This window comes from Gavia stellata, chromosome 1 (genome assembly GCF_030936135.1).
Source record: "Gavia stellata isolate bGavSte3 chromosome 1, bGavSte3.hap2, whole genome shotgun sequence".
In the NCBI taxonomy this organism is placed as follows: Eukaryota; Metazoa; Chordata; class Aves; order Gaviiformes; family Gaviidae; genus Gavia; species Gavia stellata.
In genome coordinates, this window is record NC_082594.1 from 64500124 (window position 1) to 64526452 (window position 26329).

General features: G+C 36.6%; 1 protein-coding gene across 1 annotated transcript in view; it reads left to right on the forward strand.

The window, feature by feature from the left end:
- The window catches only part of MYO16 (myosin XVI), a 301679-nt gene that overhangs the window by 194547 nt on the left and 80803 nt on the right, over positions 1-26329 (forward strand). The window contains exons 21-26 of the mRNA XM_059817431.1: positions 2712-2864; positions 3484-3684; positions 13537-13612; positions 17296-17471; positions 21954-22034; positions 22270-22475. Of these exons, the coding sequence (XP_059673414.1) occupies positions 2712-2864; positions 3484-3684; positions 13537-13612; positions 17296-17471; positions 21954-22034; positions 22270-22475 (893 nt within the window). The remainder of the gene's footprint in view (positions 1-2711; positions 2865-3483; positions 3685-13536; positions 13613-17295; positions 17472-21953; positions 22035-22269; positions 22476-26329) is intronic.

A 26329-nucleotide genomic window follows, 5' to 3' on the forward strand; every position in this document is an offset into this window, starting at 1 on the left:
TTTAACAATATTTAATAACAAAAAGTACTGTAGGTAATGTTGAGTAATGCTGCAAGGTAAACCAAATATGCAATGCTTAAAGTTACTCCCACAACATTTGTTTTAGGTAAAAAGTTCATTGTGATTTCTTTTATTACTGCTACATTTCCACCTAATTTTCATGGGTAAAATTAAATGCATGTTTAAAAAATGAAGTTTTCTGAACTTCTTATATCTTCTTATATCTTTGGACAGAAAATATGTCATTGTTCTGTATAAGACTTTGTATGATATGGAGCAAAAGAAGTTGGGTTAGCAAAGCTAGTTTAGTTCATTTTCATCTGATTTCTACGTTTCAGCTGTTTTAATTATTATGTCAACGTGTGTCAAGCTTTTAATTTGAAACATTTATTTTATTACCTTTTCCCAGCAGGTGGTATAAACATTGAAATGGAGAAAGTTATAATCAGAATGTCTTGCTTTTCAGCAGTCCTTGGCTGGTCTCCTGGTTCTCATTCTGCAGAGCTGTTACTCACAGCCACTGCTAGAGGAGCAGCTTTGGAGCAGCTTGCAGTTTGTATAAGCACTTGAGCTTGCTTTCCGGTCTGGTTTGCAGAACCTTACTGTCATTATGGCAAGTCTGCCAGTCTGAATGACAGTATTGCTTATATTACTAAAAAGGACACCAGTGTATGCCATAATACACTGATTAGTAGAATTTATAAATGGTTTTTTTTCTTTACCAGCCCAGCGTGTTATGTATGAATATTTTAACAAATACTATGCCTTTACTTTTGGCAGTTAAAATCAATGATATTTGTCAGCCCCTTTTAAGATATGACTAAGACAGTCTTTCCCTTTGGCTTGAATGGTTTAGTTTAATAATTTTGCTGCACAGTCAGGTACTTAAGTATGTTTACTGTTTTTATATATTTTAGGAGATTGGCACATGATAAAAAGTAAACTTGAGTTTATAGTGATTTTGTCAAATTTTCTTAAGGTAAAATATACCTGTGTAAAGTTAAATGACATGGTTCTCTAAATAACTCATTTGCAAATAAAGATATACACAGCATGCATCATTTTAAGACTTTACATATCCTGTGAAGTATAAGCTTGTAATGTTATGTCTGCCTTCTAAGATAATGTTAAGAAGCTTCTGAAAAGATTTCGTAATTAGAATTAGAATTTGAAAAGTGATCAGTAAAGCATAATTTGCCTGCCACAAAGTTAAAAAAGCTGTCTTTTTCCATAAGTAGATAGTATAAGTCAATTCCATACTTTCATTCATGAGATAACAATCTGAATCTTTAGAAACCCCACTTTTAAAAAATAGTGGTTTTATTCGAGGCTGTCTTTTGTCTGCACTGTCATGCATTGGTAAAGACAGCTAATAACAGACATTTGGTTATAAAATGGGTTTTTTGTTTTATTTCTTCTTACTGTTATTCACACCAGTCTATTTCATTGTATAGCAAGTGCAAGTTGACTATACTAGGATGAGGTGTTAATGGAAAATTCAGGCAGCTATTACACATTGCTTGGGTTCTTTTCCCTCATCTGAATATTAAGCCATGTACTTTTAGGATTGATGTAACTATTTCGTATTTTTTAGTATGACTTGCTAGTGGAATTGCTTTTACACACTTTATTCACGGAAGATATAGTTTATGGCCAAAACAAATATGTGACTCGTTTAGTCTGAAAAGAGACTGCATGCAAGCATTCCTTGCATCATTCCTCATATAAAGGGTTCTTCCACTCTTTTAGGAGTTTCTGTTTTCCTAATTTCTTAGTGATAGTTAGTATAGCATTGGAGGAGATTTTAGAGTTTTTCACTAAAATTTCCACTTTAATATAAACAAAACAGTTAAAACATTTATTCCACAAAGTTATTAAATATTTACTTTTTTGCAGATTGTGAGCTTTGAATAAAATATGAAAGGTCCCCAAATAAGCTGCTACAACTCCCACCTGTTTTTAATTGAAAATCAGATTCCTATTAAACTATTTATTTTGCAAAAGTGGCACTACACCTCTTATAAGGCAATCAAAGAAAATATTTGAGAGGCTTTTATATTATTTATCTCTCCAAACTTTGAACTTTCTTATTGAAGACCGTTCTCTTGCCAACCTTCCCTTAGAATATCAATAAAATGGAGAGAAACATCTAGTAAAATGTCCCTAGGTGTTTTATAACATATATTTGGGCAAAACACAATGAGTTCTTCAGAGACTGCTTTCGACCTCAGTGACATTATATGTGGAAGCAGAGTTTGAATGTCTTTGTTAACGTTGAACTAACTACAGAGTCAGGATCCTAATCAAATATGTAGTTAATTAATTTTTCTAAAAGCACATTGCATCTGTGTAGTCTTCCTGAATATAAACTGCAGAAGAATATTGTGTACCGATTTATACATAGAGTTACCTCACTTCAATCAATAGAATTAGTGTAAATTTGCACTATATTTGATGATGCTGGTATTTAATAATTCTTACATGGAATTCGCAATGAACTGTGCAGGCAGAAAGCTCTTTATTCCCTATTTAATGCTAATAGCTGTTAAAATGTAAATTTCCCTGGGGTCTTGCTAATCTATGGTCTGATGAGAGGTAACATATTGTGGATTGACATTTCATCAAATTCAACATTAGACGTGCCGTAAAACCTACACCGATGAATTATCCAGTAAACTTCTAATACTCATTTTTTCTTCATTTTACAATAGCTGTGTGTCAACATGACCAATGAGAAGATACACCAGTATATCAATGAAGTGCTTTTCCTACAAGAGCAAGCAGAATGTGTACAAGAGGGAGTTGCCATGGAAACAGTGTATTCTCCTGGTAACCATACTGCAGCCTTGGATTTTTTCTTTCAGGTAGTTTTCAGATCCACTTTACACCATGTATATTTATAAACAGTCTCTGCATGTTAGACTAATACAAACTTTTGCCTGCGTTTTCTGATTTATGAATTCATAGAGAAGATTATGGGTCCAAAGAGACCATAGAGAGGGCTGTCATAACTGTCCTCATAGCTTGAGGGCTAACAGAGCTTTCTAACTGTTCAGGGTTGAAGAAGATGTAATAGAAACTCCTTGCCTGTACCGATTCACGCATACCATCTGTGTATAATGCCATGTCATTAATGCAGCTGTAGGACTGACGAGTCTCTGTTATAAGCCTGACAGTTTCTTTTGTGCCTGAAGGTAGTTTCTGGAGTATAACTTCTAAGAAAGAAGTAGCCCAATCAGTTTCCTGAAAGATCATCAATAGTTACCATTTCTGGCAACTGAAATATTAGTCCCTGTGTTTCTTGCAGAATAATCTGATGTGCATAGCCTTGGAGACTTACCAGAATATTTTAGCCATTTTTTCTTTTCTTTGAGGTGATACATGTTTCTGTTTACCAAATTACAAGCTGTGTTACTCTACAAGGAACAACTGAAATTCTATTGCTCTTGTATAAAACAAGAAAAAATCTATTTTTCATTTCAGAAACCATCAGGCTTTTTGTCAATGCTGGATGAAGAAAGCCAGTCTATTTGGTCAGTGGAACAGAGTCTTTCTAAACGCATTCAGTCTTACCTGGATACATCAGACACAAACACAGTATATTCCTCCACAAAAGATGGAAATGGTAACCTTGCCCCAAAGGATCAGGGCTCCACCTTCACTGTTATGCATTATGCTGGGAGGGTAAGTTGTTTGAATGATTGGTTACACACAGTTAATGAGAAAGAGTAAACAAAACAAAATTCTGCATGGCTTCTCCACCTTCTGGCTATAAATAAGAACTCACTTTCTAGTAATGAATTTTCAGAGGCCAGCTTAGAACCTCAATGCAATATCTAGTGTATAAAATCTGTAGATTGTATTATATTGTGCAGGATTTGGGCTACCTAATTCCGTCTCCTAAATTGTATCTTCGTTGTAAGCACTTTATGAAGAAGGGGGTGGTTTGGATACCTCAGCATAAATGTTTAGTGCCATTTTAGTTGGCTGTCACTTTGCTTTCAGATGCTGTTCCAGAACAGTATAGGTTCCCTGCAGACCCTGTGCCATATATGTAGATACCTTGGATACCAGCATGCATCTGGTAAAAAAACCCATGTTTTTTTGTTAGCAGTCATAATCAAAGTATTTTTTTTTCCTTTTTTTCTTCAAAATCCCAGAGCATGCTAAGTGTCTCTAAACATGGCTGTAAAACAGGATGAATGTTTTGCATTTCCCCTCATGCAGTGTCCACAGGAAAAGCATAATCAATTCCGTAAAATAGGCCTCTTACCCTTTTCTTTCCAATACTTTCTCATTTTCACATTGTCTCCACAACCACCTGCAATCCAAAGCAAGCAAAATAGGTATGTATTTAAAGGGATAATAATTTTTTTTTAGATAATCTGACAGATTGGCCCCTCTGTCATTAGTCTGACATGCTGCCACTTCTCTCTGTTCAAACCATGGTATTTGAAATGAGCTAATGAATGTAGATAGTATGGACACAATACAATGGGGGCTCTTAGTTACCACTTTTCCAAGATTTCCACAGAAATCAGGAGAGGACATAGACTGAAGGCTGCAGAAATCAGTCTTTACATCTGAACAACTTGTTCTGTGTCCTTTCACACTTTCTAAGTCTTATGCAGATGATCTCATGAGTGAGCTATCCACTGATGGAAGCCCATAAAAGCTTCGTGCATAGCACGTTTAGAAACTGTTTAGCTACTGTGTCTCGGAACCACTGCATCATGTTTGTATGCACGGTGTTGTTTATAAATGTAACTGTAAGTGTTATTAGCTGATGACTTTACATAGTAGGTCACTTTAAACCTGAGATCTCAGTAAAGCCTGCTGTGAGGGTGAACCTGGCTTTTTCGGGATTTTGTGGCAGCACTTGATACGTACCTAATCACTTCAGAATCCTCTGTGGAAGACACATGGAAACTTCAGGTGGTTCAGTATAACCAGACAACTGACACCTTGATGCTCCTCTTTACCTAAGCAACAGACAGAAGAGATGAGTTCAATGAGCAAGAAATTGGGCAGCTATGATAAAGTCTTTCGATTAGAATGCATATTATAATTCTAAAACAAATGTAATAGCTTTGCTTCTGCTTATTGTGAGAGATAATTAGAGCAAACTTCCCTCACGTGATTTTCTGAGTAGCAAATGCAGGGGGTTTATCTGGTATGCCGCTAAAAAAATCAGTTTAGATTCAGAAGGGAGTTCTGTGTGCTAACTAGGGTAAGAACACCAGAAAAATAACTCTAATCCATGCTGCTAAAGGTACTGGACGACACACTTTCTGCTATGATGAATATTTTAGGTGGAACAGATTTATGCTGTTGAATACCCGATCCGTCAACTGTTGGTAGTGGGTACTCTTATGAGGTGTGTTCAAGACTTGTCTCCAAGTCACCAAAAAAAGGCTTGCTGGCTCTGTCATATCTCAAGGTGACGTTATATGCCCTGAGGTCTCCAGAACAGATGAGAGGTTGGAATGTGCATGCTTAGGCTTCTTTAACCAGATTAGGGTCCTTTACAGCAACATAAATGGGGAAAGGTCTATTTTGTGGCTCCTCATTTGGAAATTAAGTCGATGGAAGTGTTGAGTAGTGTTCTGACACAGGCAAATTTGTTCCTGCCCAATGATAGAAATGTGGTCGTTATGGAAAGGTTTAAGACTATTTGGGCAGTGCGTAAGTTCCTAGCCTAAATGCTCTGAATAATTCCCTGGAGGCTCTTCTTTCATCATAAGGCCTTCTACTTAGACTCAAATTATTTGCCAAAGTTAAGTGGTTTGAATACCTCCATTATTGGGATTTTTCAGTAGGAATGCGGGCAGGCAGTGGTTAGATAACAGCACAGCAAAGACTTTGTGAAACTGACTAGCACTTAAAGTGATAAAGTTAAGAACTGACCATGGACTCCAGATGTCTAATTTCATTTATAAGTCTGTTCTATACTTGTTAGGTAAATATTTTTTCATGATGTGCTGTTGTGATTATACAAATTTATCACAATAGCTCTAAAGGGTTCCACACACCAAAAACCTGTCATGGAGGCAGCAGCAAGGCAGCTGTATTAAAATCACAACCAGAATAAGAAGCACGTTTCTTCAAAATGAATAAAATGCTTGTCTTATTCTCTGAAGAAGCACTCAATAGGAAGATTTGTTAAGATCAAAGTTTCAGGTGCCTAGTTCTGAAAGTTAAACTGTGAGTGGTAAGGAGTACACTTGTCATTAATGTGTGTTTTAGCCTTGCCTAGTTGTTTAGATTTTTTTTTATAACACAGACGCTTGGTTTGACCTTTTCCTAATAATAGTAATGACATTTAATCTGAAAGTATGAACAAATAGACAGGTCTCCAAGTAATGTAAATTCACACATTCTTTGGAAGTCAATGGAGATCCTTTGATTTACATTGGCCAAGGAACTATTCCAGACAGTCAGGTTGTTCTTTGCATCCTTATGACAGTAAAATGCGCAGCCCTGCCAAAACAAAAAAGTTCCTGTGCAAGTGCTTAATTGTCCTTACTTTCATAGTGATTGAGCAAAATCCTTAAAGACACTTGCCTTTTTGATATCTCATGGGACTGTTATCTAGCTATCATAGATTGAAACTTCCAGTGATTTATGATATGTATTTACATAAAATCTGATTATAGCATTACTGTACTAAATAATGACACAAATTGAGTTTATTCTGAGACTAGTATGTCTTCATAAATTGATAAGATGAATATGAAAAACTAGGATTTTAAAATTGCTGATGCTGTTCTTTAGATTGTGCTATTACCACATTTAGTAACTTTTTATAGAAGTCATTTGTGATTTGTGCTTTATGAAAATTGTCAAAGGATCAGGCTTTTAAATATATCAGGTTTTATTGGCACTTAAAAATAAGAATTTCCTATATAAAGTAACTATAGTTTGGCAGGCTTTGAGAGCCATTTTTATAGTCTGATATCAATTAAATGAGTCTAACGTAAGTGAAGTATAAAGCAATCTTTCTCTGCATCGTTACCTTCAGAGATCCCCAAATTTAAAACAAGGGGGCTTGATTTTATTCTCACTTACCACAATTTTTCACTGATTGTAACTCCTTTAATTTGGTAAAGCTTCTCATTATTTACATGAGTGTAACTGAAAGATGAATTGGACCAAGAGGGTAGAAAAAGAAATACCAGCAGAATGTGACAGGTAATTGAACATGGAATGTGTCACTTCCAGGCTTAATCATTTATATTTGGGTGATGTGCCTAGGCTGGTGTTTGTGCAGGAAGTCACACTGAATGCAGGCTCTGTGTTACAAGGTGAAGGCAGACATCCTGATTTCTCTAGGTAACAAAAGTTGTAGTTCACAGCCAATGTGAAACAGCTGCTACTCTGAGTCATCTAGACCAAAAAAAATCTCATATTCTGTGTTGGCCCTGGTATGAATCTCGTATGGACCTTTGTAATTTGGGCTCATTCTCATCAGTAGTTTATGTATGTAGCTCGAAGTCCAGAAGGAATTGGGTTCATATCTTTACTCACACACTTAGAGTAGCTATTTTAGCAACTCATAAGAAAATGCAGCTATTAAAAATACTGCCTCACTGAAGAGACCTGCTTTTGTAGATTTAATTGAGATTGACAGACAACCTTTTTGTGAACAAAACTGATATCTCTAGCTTTATATTATGAGAGAATTACAGCTGATACAGATGTGCCCATGCAGTGTTAAAGACCTCGAACATGTTCATACCTTAACATTTTGTGTCAGGATACTCATAGGAAAATTATCTTTTCTTTCACTATCAGGTCTTTTTGATTGGTTGTAGTCATGCATTGTCAGGTATCACCCATTCCCTTACGTGTTATGCTCAGTAGCTTTTCCTAAGACTACACATGCCATATTATTGATCCAAGCCTAATGAGACTTACTTAGACCATTCCAGAAAAAGCAGTACTGAGAGAAAAAGAGAAGAGATAACAGGTCAGAAGTGGAAAAAAGAAAGCATGAGGTGAGACGAAGTGAGATGAAGGCGGCGTATGAGAAGAGACTCAGAGTAATGTGTAAGGGAAAAAACCCCAAAGAATTTGGAATCCATACTTGATTTTCTGACAGAAGCAATACTTTAAGAAAATCTTTATGTATGATATAATTCTGAGAGACCTTTGATTTTTTCTTATTTTCTTTACTGTTTTGGAATGAAGAAAATGGAATAAAAGAGGAAAACAATATGCACAAGTAAGCTTCTGCACGTAGGAGAAATCAACATGGGGTGAGATTTTGCAGTGGAAGCTGAGAGGGAATACTTTATTACACAAATGTGACAGAATAATCCTGTGGAAGAAATAAAACAACTTTTTCTTAATTTCTCTTGAATTTTACTGTTATGCCTGCACAACACTAAATCTGTCTTCTTCTGCATGAGCAATATGATACAGTTGTTTACTATATGAACACATGCTTAGCAAAGGCCACTGTGAACATTGGTACTTTATCATATCAAGTATTTTACTTTATCTCCCAGTTCTAATTTTGCAGCTGAACAGAATCCTACAATGCCTTGACACATTATAAGTCTCTTCTAAGAGCTATTTAATGTCCTGGTATCTGAGTGCTATAAGACAAAAAGCCTATCTGTTCTGTTCAGGCAGAAGGTAGAAAAGAATGATTTAGTTTTTGCATGACTAAAAGAAAATCCTAGGGGAAGGCTTTATCTGAAGGTTGTTTAACACATTTCCCTGAACACTGGCAGTCTGATCTCTTCTGGAAAAATTCTGCTCATCTGGGGCATTGCTTTGTTTCTGATACCTAACATGAATGTGGGTATTCTCAGCTGCTTCTCACAGAGACTGGCTGGCTGGCAGCACCATGAAAGGAGAGGCACGCCAGTTCCACGCTGCACGCTGCAAGCTTGCCTTGAGGAAGCAAAGTGTTTTACGGGTGCAGTTGATCAATGCATCTGACCATCAGCTGAAACTATACTAAGAATGTGTAATACTGAATTTCTAGGTAGTTTTATTGATAACATTAATACTTACATTGTGGGATCTCAAGTAAAGAAGGGCTTCACATGCATTATATCTCTGAACTGTCAACCGTACTGATAGTCGTGTTTTTTGGAGAATAACATTCCATCATCGAACTTTCTTGAGGACTCAAAGTTATTTTTTTAAATTTTATAGAAGAATTGACATATCGATAAGTAAACCAGAAATATATTGTCTTAGCACAATGCCAAGAGACATACCTTTACCTAATAGTGGTATTTAACAGACAATGAGCTTAATAATTAAGGAGATAATGAGCTATTTGTCCCATTGTTCATGCAATCTGAATAATAAATAGGTCATCATAATTTAAGCTTTCTGCAGTTTAAATTTATACTTGAATTTACAAATCAGATAAGCTCCTTGTCGCTGTTTGTCTTGTCGCTGTTTGTCTTGCCACTGTTTTGACTTATAGTACTGTAACAAACCCATCAGACCTAAACACCAACTTCTTTGCTTTATAAACCAGTCTACATAATGTCCTTTAAGTGCAGATCAATGTCTGTTCCATATCTCGGCTATGAGCATTTCAAAAATACCTCTCAACTGCCAGCTCACCTTCACCAAGGCAGTCTTCTCTGAAATGCCTTATATATCCCAGGCAGACTCTGAAACTGAACCTCTAAATCAGAAGACAAAAGGAGATGGATTAATCAATAAGGATGCTTTCATTTTCTCTATTTTTTTTCCTCAGGCTGAATCCCCAGACATAACAATCAAATCAGTCTAGTCTAAGCTATACCAAGGCCTATAAAGGTTACTTGACAAAGATTCTCTTTTTCATGCAGACAAGATAGTCGTGCTTTTCGTCCCTTTCTCTCTCTCTTTCTTTCTTTCTTTCAGTAGATTTGATTTTGGACTTTCACTTAAAGGAGAAAATAATAGAACACTTCCCCCCACCCTCCTATTTTGTTTCTAAGTGTCTGTTGGTTTCAATATGCTACTATTTCTGTGACACTGATAGAGTAAGACTTTACAGACTATATAAAATTATTTACTTCACTTATTGCTTAACAAGACTTGTTTGGGGAGGGTGAGAAGCCCAGTGATCCTAAAAAAATGGCACATTGAAGCATTTAAATAATATCACTCACATTTAAGTGCTGGCAGAAAATTAACAACTACAAGTGACCCTCTGTGCACTGAAATTGTCCTTGGACAATATTCTCAAAAATGTCTCTTTTAACTATATGAACCAATTATTATTATTATTAACTAATTTTAACGACACATGCAAAACTGTGAGTTTCTGAGTTACATTTTGTTATTAAAGTAGTAAAATTTTCCCTTTTAACTGTGAATCGGCCAAATCAACCTTAACATTCCCGGTGGCATTTTCCTAGCTTGTTTTAGGGTTCCTGCTGGATCTGCCATTAACCATGAGTGCTTTTGGCCTATCACAAGATATGAAAACTGTTTACAAAGAAGAGTATTTGAAGGAATTAATGAAAATTATCTGTAAAGGTGGCCCTCTTGATAAAGGATATTGGGAAATCAACTAAACTTAGATAAAGTCCCTTACCAAAGTCAGGTGTTATGAGGGGGGATACTTCAGTTCAAAAGAGAGGATGTATAATGGAGTGGCATGAGGATAATTAATGAAGCAAAGAGGCAAGAGTATGTAAGAAGATAAGAGGAATGTGACATTCCCAAAATTAGCTCTGTGCACATTAGGTGTGTGAGCCTCCTGTTTTCTGGGTGTTGTTTTTTTACCTCTTATTTGTACCTGCTAGTTCTCGTGATATTAAAACCACCTGTGCCGACTTAAATGACCAGAAAACAGGTTCAAAACAAATAAAATTAAGTATTTTTTTCGCATAGCTAGTAACTAGTGAAACTCCTTGCCACAGAGTATTACAGATGCTGAAATTGTTAATGAGTTCTGGAAAAAGAGACCCGAGGAGGAAAGGTCAGGCAAGAGATATTAAACACAAAGATGAGATACAGCCTGCAGGTCAAGAACTCCCTCATGGGCAGAGCCCTAGAAGCTGAGAGGGGAACTGGTGGGAGCAGAGTGGAAGCATTCCTCAATAGTTTTCCCTAAATACCCAGGACTAGAAGAACATTTGGCCTGCCCCTCTACCACTGTGTTTAGGTTAAGCTCTTCCTTTCTGAACTTAAATCAAGAAGGAAAGCAAATCCAATCCCTTTCTTGTTTTAATAATGAAATAAAATGAAGTGTGGAACTGCATACTATTTTCTTTTTTAATAAAAATAGTTCAACTAGTTCACATAGTATCTAAAGATCTTGTTTCCTTTGGTTGACACAGACATACAGGTTTACATACTGTCTACCCCAAACAGTTCACCACATAAAGCAAGATAGAGCAAACAGCTGCAATAAATAGAAGTGAGAATAAGGTGTATGCTTTATAATACTGGAATCATGATCTAAGCGAGTGCGTATTTCATGTCTGAATCATATAATATTTGTTTGTTTTTTCTCTCCTCAGAAATATTATTCACTGTGCTTGAGTGCCAATCAGTGCAGAGTTTTGGCCAGGTTTACTTTAGAAACCCAGTGGAAGAAAACTGAGGGAAATATATGTGCTTTAGGCAAAGTGCTATGTGAGTTAGCATCACTGATGAGGGCAGGATTAAATTAACAAAATTGGAAGCTTGAAGAGGACTTCTTTCTTTTTCTCTTTTGTGGGACTGACAATGAATATGGAACCCCTGAGTGCCATTTCATTGAATCAGTTTTCATGTCTTTAGGCAGTGAGTTAATTTGCCAAGTCTATGGCAAAACTGTAAGAGTTAGCAATTTCTTCATAAAAGGGAATCCTGCTAACTTTTATGTATTTTATGTGATATGAGAGATGTCTTATGAATATAGTTCTAGAATTTGGTGATGTATTATAGCAGCACCAGTACTGAAACTTCTCCCTGTTTCAGTCTAGGCACTTAATCATAATATAGTATCTCCCACTGCTATACTTACCTACTCTTCCCACCAATACTAACTCTCTTCTTCTAATTTAGTCAAAGCCTAAGACACTCAATTAGGAACTGGCATTATGGATTTGTCGAGTAAGTTCTGTTAATTATCTTTTATGGACCGGTATGGTAGAACATTTACTTTAAGTACACTAAAAGCATTTAATAGTATACTTAAATTATTCTAATAGTTTGCTAACTATGTTGTATGTTCTTAGGAGATGCAATTATAAAATTATATATCATTGCATCTGTCATGGAAAAGAACGTAATTCTATTGTTATACCCTTTCTATGTCAGATGCCATACTAATTACATCACTTGACAATTACTAACTATAACAGATTATACACATCCAAGTCATATAATCTCTTTCGTGAGTAAGATAGCATTACATAATTGTCAAATGACCCAATGGAAAACAAAATTAATGCACTGATTAGTATTACTAATCTTAATTATATATTTGCAACTTTATTAAATATACAAGGATAAAATTTCCCCAAATATCTAGGGGGCTTAGGATATAGATCCAATAAAAAAAATTAAAAAAGGCTTTAGATAGAAACATGGTCCCAAGGTAAATAAAAACCAAACTGTATTCTAAGAAGTTCCCATTAAGTGTCTGCCTAATCCTGGAGGTACTACAATCTATAATTTTCTTCCTTTTTAACTTAAAAATTCCCTTTGGGTTCTACTACTGTGCAAGCCAGAGCTGTTTATATCTAAAGCCTGTAAAATAACCAGTTGTTTGTCTTCCATCACCACAAAAATTTAAAAAACCCCAAACCTGGGCTCAGTGACTAATTTTTGGTCTTAGTGCTGCTTTTCTATACAGTGTCTCCTGGGATGGGCTCAATGTTAAAACAGCCACTAGGTCATGCTTCTTCATTTTGGATGTACCCTGAGGAACTCTGGCTAGAGCCTTGCCTTTTGCTCACTTCTCAGTGTCTACCACATGTGTTAGAGTTTATCTGCAGTCAGATGACAGATGAAGTGACACTCCAACTGTCTGTTCTTGAAATTACAACATCAGGCAACTAAGGTGATCCAAAATCCTTATATGCATAGTTGTTAGAAAGGTAAATGGGATTTGTACATAACCTATAGACTGAACTTGCCTCCAAAGGACATATCAATGGCTGGAACTTGTCTTGAGTGTGAACTGGGACTCATATTGCTCCATGAATGCTTTGTCATGGTCAGTGTGGACAGTTTCCCATTGACAAGGAGATGTGTGATCTGGGAGTGACTCACTTATCCTACAGGGAAAGTGATGTTTAGGTCACTGCCTTCTGCTCTACACTGCACTTTTGATTTGAAGTGTTGCATTGTGGAAATGTTTTAGAATCAGTCTGTTTAAATTTCTGTTTACTTGCAGAGACACACAATGTTCAGCAAACAGATCTTCTGGTTAGTATTGTTGTGCTAAGGAACAAAAGACGCTACCTGGTACCAGCCTTTAACTGTTGAATGGAAAAAAACACAGCTTAATATTTCTACTGCTATAAGATTTTTAAAAGAGGCATTGGTCATTACTAATGATGTCACAATATTTTATTACAGGTTACTTACGAAATTGCTGGTGCGATAGAAAAAAATAAAGATTCCCTTTCACAAAATCTCGTATTTGTAATGAAAAGTAAGTAAATGGTTTTGTGGTTGCTGTTGTTAGAAGTCAAGACGTTATGATTTGACTTTAATTTTCATTTTAGTTTTAAGAGAAATTTTTATATATTTTATTTCTAGTAAAAAACCCACCCTCATCTTTTTGAATTATGTATACATAGTTTGAAATTTGCTCTAATTTAGAAAGCCTTTAGAATTCATGAACATAAAGCATCTTCATCATGTGATGTGTTGTAAAGAACAAGAAGGTACAGTGTGATAGATGAGTATGACTTAAAGAAATAATTGAGTACTAATTAAAACAAAAATAAACCCCAGAAAATAGGGAAAGGAAATAAGGCTCCCAAAATCATAGAGACTGCAGTGGGATGTGCTTCACTGCTTGAGTACATTTCTAAAAGCAGGAACTTGTGGGCGTTCTTATGTTTTTCAGTGAATAGGTACGACTGTCCACTGAAATACAAAATTAAATACCTTTCCATGTGCATATTATATAATTATGCCTAATAATAATGCATCCAGTTTATTAATTAATGATTCGTAATTCGATTATTGAAAACCTCTATCATTTACCCTTTCTGTGAAGAAAACCAAAACATTTTCCTCAGGGAAATGTCAGTGTATCCTGAGATGTTACTTGTCTTTTCTCCAACCACTGCAGAGTCTTTCATTTAATACATTATATACTTGCATTTCTTTCCATAGAAATAGAGGTCTTTTGCAGGTCGTATTTGTCTTCCAAATCATCCCCGCTGTTACAATGTGCTGGTTTTTAGCAATTTTAATGTGAAATTAGCTAAACTCCCTAGTAAAATAATTGATGCATTTTAAAGGTAAACAGTATACATTAAGGATGAAGGAAGAAATGGAAGAATTGATCTTGAATATAGTCCTATTGATTATAATTTTAGAGACATTCCAGTTCTCACTACTTGGAATTTACATGATAATTTTCCAAAGAATGTAAGAAGGTATGGCAACTTCCAGTATGTTCTACAAGAGAGCATTCTTCCATTCTCTCACATAGTCTCCTTTTGCACTTTCATTGCTATTTTGTGTAATCAGCTATGCAACTGTTAAAAGGGAAGAAGGGAGGATTGGATTTGATATAAAAAGTTTGATATGCTGAGAGTGAGTTTATATATAATTAAGAAGTCATAATAATAACAATTCTAATTAATGGAAAAATTCTAAAGGCAGAATATTTACAAGTATGTAAGTCATTTAAGGGCTACATTCCTTCTTTTTTAAGTGACTTAGGCTTAAAACCTATTGATTGTCAGTGACATATTTCCTTTAGGGTCAGTTTCATAAGTTATGTGGATGTATACCTTAAGTGCATGCTTCCTTTGAATTTCATGAATGATGAAGGGATGATGAATGATCCCTGGATGAAGGGGTAGAGTGTACCCTCAGCAAGTTTGCTGATGACACAAAACTGGGAGGAGTGGCTAACACACCAGAAGGCTGTGCTGCCATTCAGTGTGGCCTGGACAGGCTGGAGACTTGGGCAAAGAGGAACCTTATGAAATTCAACAAAGGCAGGTGTAGGTACTGCACCTGGGGCGGAATAACCCCATGCATCAGTACAGGTTAGGGGCTGACCTGCTGAAGAGCAGCTCTGTGGAAAGGGACCTGGGAGTCCTGGTGGGCAACAGGATGACCATGAGCCACCAATGTGCCCTTGTGGCCAAGAAGGCCAATGGCATCCTGGGGTGCATCAAGAAGAGTGTGGCTAGCAGGTCGAGGGAGGCTGTCCTCCCCTCTACTCTGCCCTGGTGAGGCCGCATCTGGAGTACTGTGTCCAGTTCTGGGCTCCCCGGTTCAAGAAGGACAGGGAACTGCTGGAGAGGGTACAGCAAAGGGCTACAAAGATGATTAGGGGACTGGAACATCTTTCTTATGAGGAAAGGCTGAGGGACTTGGGTCTTTTTAGTCTGGAGAAGAGAAGACTGAGAGGGGATCTTATCAATGCTTACAAATACTTAAGGGGTGGGTGCCAGGAGGATGGGGCCAGTCTTTTCTCAGTGGTGCCCAGTGACAGGACAAGAGGTAACGGGCACAAACTTGGCCATAGGAAGTTCCATCTAAACCTGAGGAGGAACTTCTTTACCTTGAGGGTGGCAGAGCACTGGAACCAGCTGCCCAGAGAGGTTGTGGAGTCTCCTTCTCTGGAGATATTCAAAACTCGCCTGGATGCATTCCTGTGCAATCTGCTCTAGGTGAACCTGCGCTGATGGTGGGGTTGGACTAGATGATCTCTAGAGGTCCCTTCCAACCCCTATCATTCTGTGATTCTGTGTTTCATTGAATTTAGTTTCCTCAATCAAAACTTTAAAATATGCTAACAACATTAAAATAATTTGCAAATGTGTTTAAGAATGTGGAACATACCTGTCTGACAAATAAATCAGGAGAGACTATTGACATAGGTTCTATCTGTTTTAATTTGAAGGACAAAATTTTAATGCCTTTCCTAATGCTACTTATTACATTTATCCATATTTTAAAAATATGGAGGTTTACTATGTCCACTGATTGTGCTGAACTTGTTTCAAGTATCTGCTTTACTATCTTCCTTATACTTTTATTATTCCTGCTAAGTAAGGAATAGTAATCTCCACAGAAAAAGGGAAACACATCTATTGCATTTAAGCATCTAGTAAATATGTCTTTAGACAGCTAATAAAGAGCAAACTGAGGATTTCTACCTGCTACGCTGAACTTAATGACAATATTTATGGTGCTTATCCCATTCATCTTTCTGGTTTTTTGTTTCTTTTATTCACTTGATGGGTGTGATGATAATGCCAGTTTGTTAGTTCCTAAACAAAAGTAATAAAAAATAGGGATGGTTAAGGACGTATCATACAACGGGTTTTAAATACTTATTGGTGCTGTGGCAGTACAAACAGCATGTAATTACCATGTTCTTCTTAAAAACCCTATAACTATAATGTCATAAAGAATAACTTGACTGAAATTAGTATAAAGTATCCTATCTATCTTAAAATTCAGATTTTTGTTTTTAAGAACACCTCTTGGAAGTGTATTTGTTTTGTACTAATTATGACCACTGCATCAGACATATGTATGGCATTGTCTTTTTTCTGTAAATGTTTCTAAGTGTGGTCTTGATGTAGAGAAATGTGAACCCATCTTGCTACAGTTCTGTCTTTCACGTTGCCTTTTTTTTTTTTTAATCTCTTCCAATATTGTGTTTTATATAATTCTTTCTCTCTGGTGCAGTTAGTGTCTATAATTTATTTGTGCCAAGTGCCTTGATCATTTCTAAATGCTACATGTTAGGTAAATGTTGTGCAGAATGCATCTCTTCTATTGCTTTAACAGATGGATAAATTGGGAGTCTGTAATGGAGCAAAATTCACAGGTGATTATCATATAAGTAATTAAATTTAGACAGATCACAGTCTGAAAGTTTTGCTTCCTGCCCTGTTTTGTTTAGCACAGGACCTGAATATGTTTAAAAATAGTATTACTGATGGCTGACATCCTTAGATATTGAATGCTTTTTGATAACTGACATAATATAATAGTTTATTGGGTTTTGTACTTGTTTTAAGTTTACTTATTTCATTGTCTCCTGCTGTATGTCTTTTTACTTCCAAATACAATACATATAATTTTCTAACCTGTATTTTATCTTTGTGCATTAATTTCTCCTTTTTTTCCCAGCCAGTGAAAATGTAGTCATCAATCAATTGTTCCAGTCCAAGCTGACACAAACTGGATCACTTGTTCCTCCATATCATTCCCTTAAAATCAAAGGGTGTAAAGCGGCTTTGCTGAGTAAAAAACCATCAGTAGCCTGTGCAAGTGGAGAAGCAAAGAAATATATGGAGCTCAGTAAGGTAAGAATTTAGGACTCTTTCTGCTCTTTGCTCCTTGAAGATTTTTCTCAGCTACTTGGTCATTTCTGAAAGCTCCTTGTTCTCTGCTTCATTCTCTGTAGTCACTAAACTATTAAAACAATCTAGTACTTAACATCAACCCTAAAGGAATAGTGAGAACTAACAGGTTATAATTTACTAACACTAATAATGCTGGTTCAAGAACCTCTTTCTTGGACTCTGTGAGCAGGGGGTTGGGCCAGATGATGAGGTGCCTTCAAGCCTGAATCATTCCATGATTTTCTGTTTCCAGGTCTTAGCAGTGGATGCAATATTACTGATTTTTGACTTTATAGGAACACTTCTTTGTTTTGTCTCCTTGGCTGACTTTATGATGAATAGTTAAGTAAATTAAGACATAGGAAGCGCAAAAATAAAACCTCCGTGTCTTTATTGTGTTAACCTGAGAAGATTCCTGGTTTGCAAAGGATTGTTTGTGTGGTTTTCTATGAAGATCCAGCCTGTACATTTTGGAAAACATTGTTATTTTAAATGGTCACTTGCATGTAAATTTTCCCAGTCAATTTGAAATCAAATCAAGCTCTCCCCATTTCTGAACTTGTCTCTTTTTCTGCTAGCTAAATCAGCCAAAAATGTTTAAAAAAAAAACCCCAAAATTTGGGGGGAGCTTGGGAGGCTATCAGAAAATTAATTGTTCATGTCACATGGAACAGCTCTCTTTTAACGAGAAATAACATGATTTGCTGAGTCCATTCTTGACAGAGCTTTGGAATTCCTCCTTCTAGAAAAGAAGCAAGCAGTTCTCACAATACATCAGCTGCTTCACCAGGCTTCTTGGATCTTAAGACTCTATTTTTGGTTTACAGCTGCATAAAATTGATTCTGTCATGGGATTAAGGAGCCTGCTCTCATGTGTCATTGTGGAAGACTTTATGCAAGTACATCCATAGAATAGCAATGGGAGTTTCCTTATAGCCCCCCTGCTGATAGTAGTGTAATTCCTGTCTACTGTTCTTGTCAGTAATCGCAGTGGAAAAACTTAAGTTGAAGTTAATGGTGTTGGTTTAAGGCTATATTTAGCAAACAGCTGAGGCATCACAAGGTGCCTTTAGGTGCCTTTCCACTATAGTAACAGCTTCCTAGAGGAAGCTTCCTAAGGCTGTGAAAAAGATCCTAGTCCCATACATGGAAGGAAGTATGAAAACCACATCTGAGTTAGAAGCCTAATCAAGCCAGGGGGAAACATCACAAAGCTGGGATCTCTGAAACTATGAGGTTTTTGACCAGTCCAGAATAGCTTTTAACCTGGAGTTATTCTCTTGAGAGATAGAAGACATATTCAAATTCCTTTGGGAAGCGTGGTAAATTAAGTCAGAAATTCCAGATTCAGTGAGAATGCTCTAAACTTTTAGGTATTAGATGGAAGGTGGGAAGAACTTCATCCTTCAGCTGCCCACAGAGACAAAGATGGCTTGGCTTCTCAAAGGTAGGCTTTGAGAAGAGCTGCGCAGGTGAGACAGAACCCGCTTAGTTTGTAGATATTAAGTTGGCCTAATTTGAGCAAGGTACTGTACTGCCCTGCAGTACGGAAGCAGAACGTTAGGTATCTAAGTTGTTCCAGTGGCAAAAAAGAGTCACGTGTTGTTTTGGAATAGGCACCTGATGCAGGAGCTGAAAGTAGGTAAGTGCTTAAATTCTTTTGTGGATCAAGCCCACATCTATAACTGTACTGTCCCAAATAATTTCTTCTCTTTTCCACTATAGCCTTGAAAATCCACTGTGATGGGCTGGAATAATGTTGGTTTTGTTGTTATGTTGTTGTTATTGTAATCGGAAATGCCATGTAAGGGGCATTTTCTTATCAGCTTAGAATTAAAATGACTATATGTTGAAAAATCATAACCACTGCATTTTTATTGGAGTTTATCCTTGAGAGTAAAGGTAATAAAGACCAAAAAAAAGAAAAGGGGGGGAGAAAGAGGGACATTAAGGCAAGAATTATGAACCAGAGATGGGCGTTCCTTTTATATATGAAATTTGAGTTGTAACATGCATCATACTGTAGGCAGTGAGAAATGCCAAATGGAAGGTATTAATGTTGCTGTGTATGGGTAGTCATCTAGACTCCACCATATCCAGGGAAGAGAAGTAGACAGTTTCAGAGGTCAGATAGGAATTTGTTGTGATTCGCCGCCCCTTTCAGCTTGTCATCTTCAGTCCTAGCTACTTGCTAGGTTATATAATTATAGATTTCTCTGTGTGACCATGTATCTACCTGTTCACCTCTCCATAAATGACTCTTCCCTCGATTTTGAGCATGCTGTCACAGGTAAGGAGAGTCTACCTCTTTGAACTCACCACTGTACTTGTAGTAGGGTCCAAGAGAACAGTGTATCCATCCTAAGATAGACATGAACAGACCTAACAGCTGTCCAGAATTTTGGAGCACATAAGGAGACATAGGAATTTGGGGATGCCAGCTCAAGTCTCTGCGACTTATGAAGGCTGTGTCCTGTTTTCAAATAAAATAGAACATATCTTCATTGATACTCTCACACCTATCTCTTGCTCACATCAGCTCTTGCTCGCTTGTTTTTTTGTAATCTTTTCCTAGTGCATACTTTGGCCCTGTTGCCTTCCCCTTGCTTCCTTTGGAAAAATCAGTGGGTTTCGGAGTTCATACAGCAGAAGTCTGGTCACATGAATGCACATCACTAACAGAAGGCTTTTCTTTCCATTGACTTTATGTTGTTTGTCTTTATGAACATTTTGCTTCACTGGCTGTTAGTTGAAGAACTCATCTATTGCAAAGCTTTTGGTATATCTTCTGGTTAAAGCTTTAAAATATTCTGCTGGTAAAGAGAGATTTTTTTAGGAGGACGTTTTAGCTTCTTAACAGAGATTATGAAGTTACATATATGTATTTTTTTCTGTAGATTGGAAGTACAAGATTTTCCAATGTGAAGCTGTATATTAAAGGGTAATAGAGTAGTACAGCTTTGGTGATGTAGTCTTGTTCCTTAGCCCATAGCTGAAGATGTCCAAGTTTGGAGAGTTTGAATTAAATTTGGTTTTTGTCTTTGCCTTTTTCCTTTCTTTTCTCTCCCTCTTTCTGAACCAAACACTTCTTTCCCATGGGAAGAAGTATGCAACACAGGACAGAAGGCAGGAACTTCAGCATCTAAAGTGTTGTTCCTGGCTCTTCCACTAACTCAGGAAATGGTCTTGAACTAGTGACTTAATCTGTTGGGAGGAAGGGTTGAGTGCATTGTCTGTCAAGTGGAGAAAACTCTATTTTAGTTATATTCCTCAATTATTTTGTAAACTTTAACTGAGAAGTGTCATTGGCATGCTAGTTGGTTTTTTTTATGAGAAGACCTGGAGCAAGCAGATCTCTTACTTTTTTGTTTTGAAGTTGGGGATGAATTTGCCTTTAAAATCTTATTGCATCCTAGTAAGTGAGATTTTAATTAAAAAAAAACTCTAGCACAGTGAGTACACAATTGCTTGCACTGGAATATTTTTAATGGAGTTTGGCTTGAGTGGGTCAAGCTGAGGAAATGTACACTTTTTTGATGCAACTGGAAAAACAAGTAGGCCAGAACATGCTGACTTGATAAAAAGGGAGTTTTAGGGGTAAGTGGACTGGAGAAAGGCAATGAAAAAAAAGTCAGAGATAAAAAGCTGTCATTGATACAGAGGTTTTAATCTAAGAGCTTGGCCAAATCCTGGAATGCAATAATTTTGCCAACCTTCCTGTAGAAAGTTTAACAAAAAAAACTAATTTCTGGGACCACTTTTAGGATTATTATTGCTATTTTAATCTCAAAGATAGGAAGTAGAACCGCAAAAAATAAATTTGTTCCCCACTCCCAACTCTGATATATGGGATACAATTGGTTCTAATGAGATATGACGTTATTGAAAATTTATGTCTATAATGGGTGAAAATAGGTTAAAAAAGAAAAGAAAAAAAGGTTAATAGCATTCACTTGTGCAGGAAGAAAAGAGAAGGGGTTTTTTAATATTAATATTATTGTTTGGCCTTCAAGATTTTTTTAATGATCTGTGCTTAGATTTACTCACTTAAGCGTCTGCCAAAGACATAAGGAACCTTTTCAGAGAGTTACAGAATTATGCTACTTATAGACAGACTGTATGGGATACTAACTGCACAATTCCTGCATCTGCAATAGAGTTCCTCATCATATTGATCTGCCCAGTTATTTGGTAAAGGTATTTTATCTTTCCAATAGTATACAACTGCTTTTGAAATCAAAACTTTCTTGCCAGTCATGGCTCTGCAGATACTTGAGGATATTTATCCACTTTCCCAGTTTTTTCTGAAACTCAAATCATTGTCTTTGACATACTATTTGTATAAATGTTTGCCTTTGTTAGTAAATTGTGTAAAAATGAAAATGAAGGTTTAGTGCCCATCTTGAGATAAAGGTATTGTGTATGTGCTTTTCTCCCCCACAGCTGTTGAAAAAGAAAGGAACATCCTCATTTCTTCAGAGACTGGAACGAGGGGGCCCAACCACTGTGGCAATACAGCTCAGGGTTAGTGAACATCTTCTGGACAGAAATTTACAAAAAAACCCACAGCATTTTAAAGGCAGGATTAGTCTCTATAGATTGCAATGAAAGAGAGAAAAATCATACGCTTGAGAAAGCCACTTGCATGGCCAGGTCAAGCCTTTTGAGAAAATGATGTTAAAAAGTTAGCAAAAGCATACGTATTGAGCAATTGCCTTTGCTGCATGATAATGATTGATAACTGATTTTTTTTCCACAGAAATCACTCACAGATATTATTGGGAAGCTGCAGAACTGCACGCCACATTCTGTTCATTGTATAAAGCCTAATAACTCCAAGTTGCCAGATACTTTTGACAATTTTTATGTGTCGGCTCAACTGCAGTACATTGGTGTCCTAGACATGGTCAGAATCATACGACATGGATATCCAATCCGTCTCTCTTTCACAGACTTCTTGTCAAGGTAAATTCTTTTAATTTTCATAAAAACCTTTTCTTACATATAGTACAAAGCCTTCTGTCATGTTCTGGTAGTACTTGCAGTGTTGTTTTGCTGATGAGCCTTTCAGACTTTCTTCAGAGAAAAATCATGTCTGACAGCAAGGGGTGTAGGCTTGTTATTTTTTAATTGAAGGAAATGAAATTTGTGGAAATACATTTATAAAGATCATAGGCAAAATTTATCCAATTTAAAAAACTGTAACTTCATAAAATAGTTGTATTTTTATAATTTATGTTATTTATATGATTTATAAAATAAAAAATATTGCATGTTGTCTCCAGGTAATTAAAGAGCAGAAGGAGGAATAGTCTAATTTTTCAAATTTACTGGTGTAGGTGTCATGGGTTCAGTATTTGCATTTCATATGCTAGGATTTGTTTCTGCATGGTGATAAGTTATTAATGATCGTACCACAACTCAATTTTTATTATTGTTGTTAGAAATTAGTGAAATTTTGAATTAATGTGAAAAGACAAAAAGATGTATGTCACTGCTTCTGGCTGAAGGCAAACTCTTTTCCCCCATCCCCAATCCAGTTTTGGGGTTTTGGCTTACTTACATTCTCAAATGCTTCGGCAAACAAAGAGCACCTCTTGTCCAAGAGATGTTCGGTTAGCAGCCTCATGCACTCAACACATGTTCCTCCTCTCCGCGTGTTCTATCTACTCCTTGAGTGATATATCGAGCAGTCATGATCTGGCCTATGTATTATTTTACTTCTGAAAAACAGCGTGGGAATATCAGCTGCTTACACACATCTAAACTTTTAGTTGCCTTCTTGGAAAAAGTTGTGGATGTTAAATTACTGCTTGGACAGGATCATATTCTCTCTGGCAGTTCTGTAAATATTCAAAAAGTGCAGGTGTATAGGAGTTTATAAACCCACGTGTTTCAAAAGTAAGCCACCTCTGTCCTACCACAATATTCATCTTGCAGCGTGAATCCAAAAGTGCAGGCTGGTTGAGGAGAAGATACAGGTAATGGGACATTTGGAAAAGCAGGCTGCTTTCATATTCAGAAGTGATGGGGGAAATCTCTATATAGCCATTTCTGTATTACTGACTTGAACACTTCAAGGGACTATTACATGGGCTCAAAACCACCATCTTTTTTATTGTTAAATCCTTACAATGGTTCCTGGCAGGAATTTGGTCCTTGCCACTTAGCTTTTCTCACTGCAATTCCCAGATAGAGGTTGAGAGTTAGCACAGGCCTGGGACCATTCCTGGCGGGCAGTGTGGAGGCAGCTGCTCTCTTTTCAAGGATAAAAGAGAGTAACCATATGTACAAAGGTCATTTTATGCAGTTGGCTTCAGTGCCACAGAATGGTCCCATGCCTGTTCACTCTAACAGAATAGGCATGAGTCAGATATGTTGTCTTTTTTGGAGAAACTTTATTTAAAAATATCACTAAAAGAATGTTTGAAGATTCAAATATAATTTCAATCTTTTTCCTTCACTCCTTGTCCCAAAGACAAATTTTTACCTAAAAGTTTAGAGGACATCTGGTGTCTCACAATAAATATTTATTTGCAGTAGTGATAGTAAAACAAGAATGGCAACAAAACCCAACAATATAATGCCAGCAACATTTATGCTATTATTTTAAAGTGTTCTAGTTTTGTTACTGTCCATCTATATCCCTTTTCTTCCACAATAAATTAGCTTTACAGGTTTCTTGCAGCTGAGCCCCTGTCTTTTTACCTATTTGCACCAGGTCCTAATAATTGTATTATTATACATAAAATGAATTAAACAGTGGTGGGGCTAGCATGGTGTTACTGAAAAGTAACATTTTATAATATTCCCTGTGAATAGATGTTGAACCTACTCAGAAGTTAGCAATAATCACTCTGCATATATCTCTTGACACTCCTGATTTTTAGATATGTGTACAAACAGGAACACAGAGGTCTTGTCCCAGCAGTACTGCAAGAAACCATCAGTGTTGTAAAGCTTTTGACAGTAGCAATTCCTGTCACACAGGCCAAAGCTTATCAGCAGAACATGCAAATTCTTCACTTTACTCACCATGACCAGTTAACCTTCATATTCACATTCAGTGTATTTGGATAATTCTTTTCATTTCAAATAGTGCAAGTGTGTGGCTATTTGTTCTGTTATTGGCTGAAAAGTACAAAATTTTTAAGCAGAAATTATAGTATTAGATTGCAGTTCAAAAGTACTGTCAATTCTTAATGCTGTTTTTTTTTAGCCAGTGGAGTACAGGTAAGAAAAAGTAAAGAATTATTGAATTCAGAGATTATGAGCTACCTTTTCAAAAAGTCTTCCAAAAAACTGTCACTTGTACTACATCTCCATATTGCCTCAGTGACTGGACAGGATGGTTTTGGAGACCGGATAATTAGTTTTGGCGATGTTCTTGTAAAATGGATTTGCTTTGTTGGCTGCTCAGCCTAACTCTGGTCTTGTCCTGCTATTCATGGATTGGAATGAGAAATTATTTTGTTGGATTTCCATATATTATTATAGACCTGAAGTTGACAGACTTTCTCAGCTTTCAATTTTTTATTTCCTTTGGTGTCAAATTGGTATTTCTAATGTTTTAAAACTTGGGAAAATAATATCTTCTCTATTTCTGCAATTATTTTTCCTCCATCATGGCTCTTCCACCGCTTTTGCATGGTTCAGAATGGTCTGTGATTTCCAGCCCCTAGGTGGGCAGCAATGGTTGCACTGGTATGCATTCGGGCAGACTTTGAGCAGAGGCACTGAGCTACTGAGTGTGATGGCTTTCCAAGAGCTGCTTCTTGCAGAAGAGTCAGGATGCTGCACAAGAGTCTAGACCTCTCTCTCTGAGGTACTGGTTGTTATTCTTCAAGTTGCAAAAGAGAGAAAAATTGACATCAACTTAAGTTTGACTTAGGGTCCCTCAGTCCCAAACCAATACAAATACCATACAAAGAGGTAAAATTAAAATGTCAATTATGACACGTAGTGGTCACAACAGGCCACAATGATACTGCTGTGTATGTGAACAGACTCCGTTCTGAGCTATCCTGGAACCAAAAAGAAAAGAAAAAAGCAAACAGAAAAACTATTGCTCTAGATAGAGATGGATAGTTAAAGGCTTAGTTAAAACCTCATAAATAAGGAAGGATCATGAGCAGGAGTAGGATCTGAAAGACAATGAAGGCTTGCTGATTACCTTTGAGTACAGAAATATATACCAAAAGATAGGGCCTCCTCTTCCTGTGATATTTTCACATCCGGAAGGAGCCATTATACTCAGAAGCCCAGGGATGAAATACAGCTCTATCACAGTGAATGAGGATAATGTTCTTTTATTTTTTTTTTTTTTTTAGTATGGAATAAGTTTATTTATTTAATATTATACTGAATATACTGAGGTGAGGGGGGCAGAAAAATCATGAAATAAAACACAGAGAAAGATGAAGGAATTGTTCTTTATTCACTGTAGGAAGCTGCAAACAAGGGAATGCTCTTACCAAGTGCTCTTACTGGCTGAAAAAGTTTAACCTCCCCACGGCTTGCCCCAAGGGGCAAAGGAATTCCTCCCCATTACTCTGGGGAGAAAGACCTTGACAGCTGACAACAGAAAAACACAGAGAGAGAAAGAAAGAATAGACAGTTTCTGTCTCTTAACTCAATGATGGATGCACCTGAGAACAATGAAATTTGCCTACACCTTAGTTTTGTCTTGAATGTTTGTATGAAATGGAAAGATAAGTCATTTTTGCTTATTCTGTCATGCTTTGCTGTGTCCTTGTTTGTAAATACTAAATACTAGTAAGGATTCTTGATTTTCACATAGGTTTTCTCTTTCGAAGAGG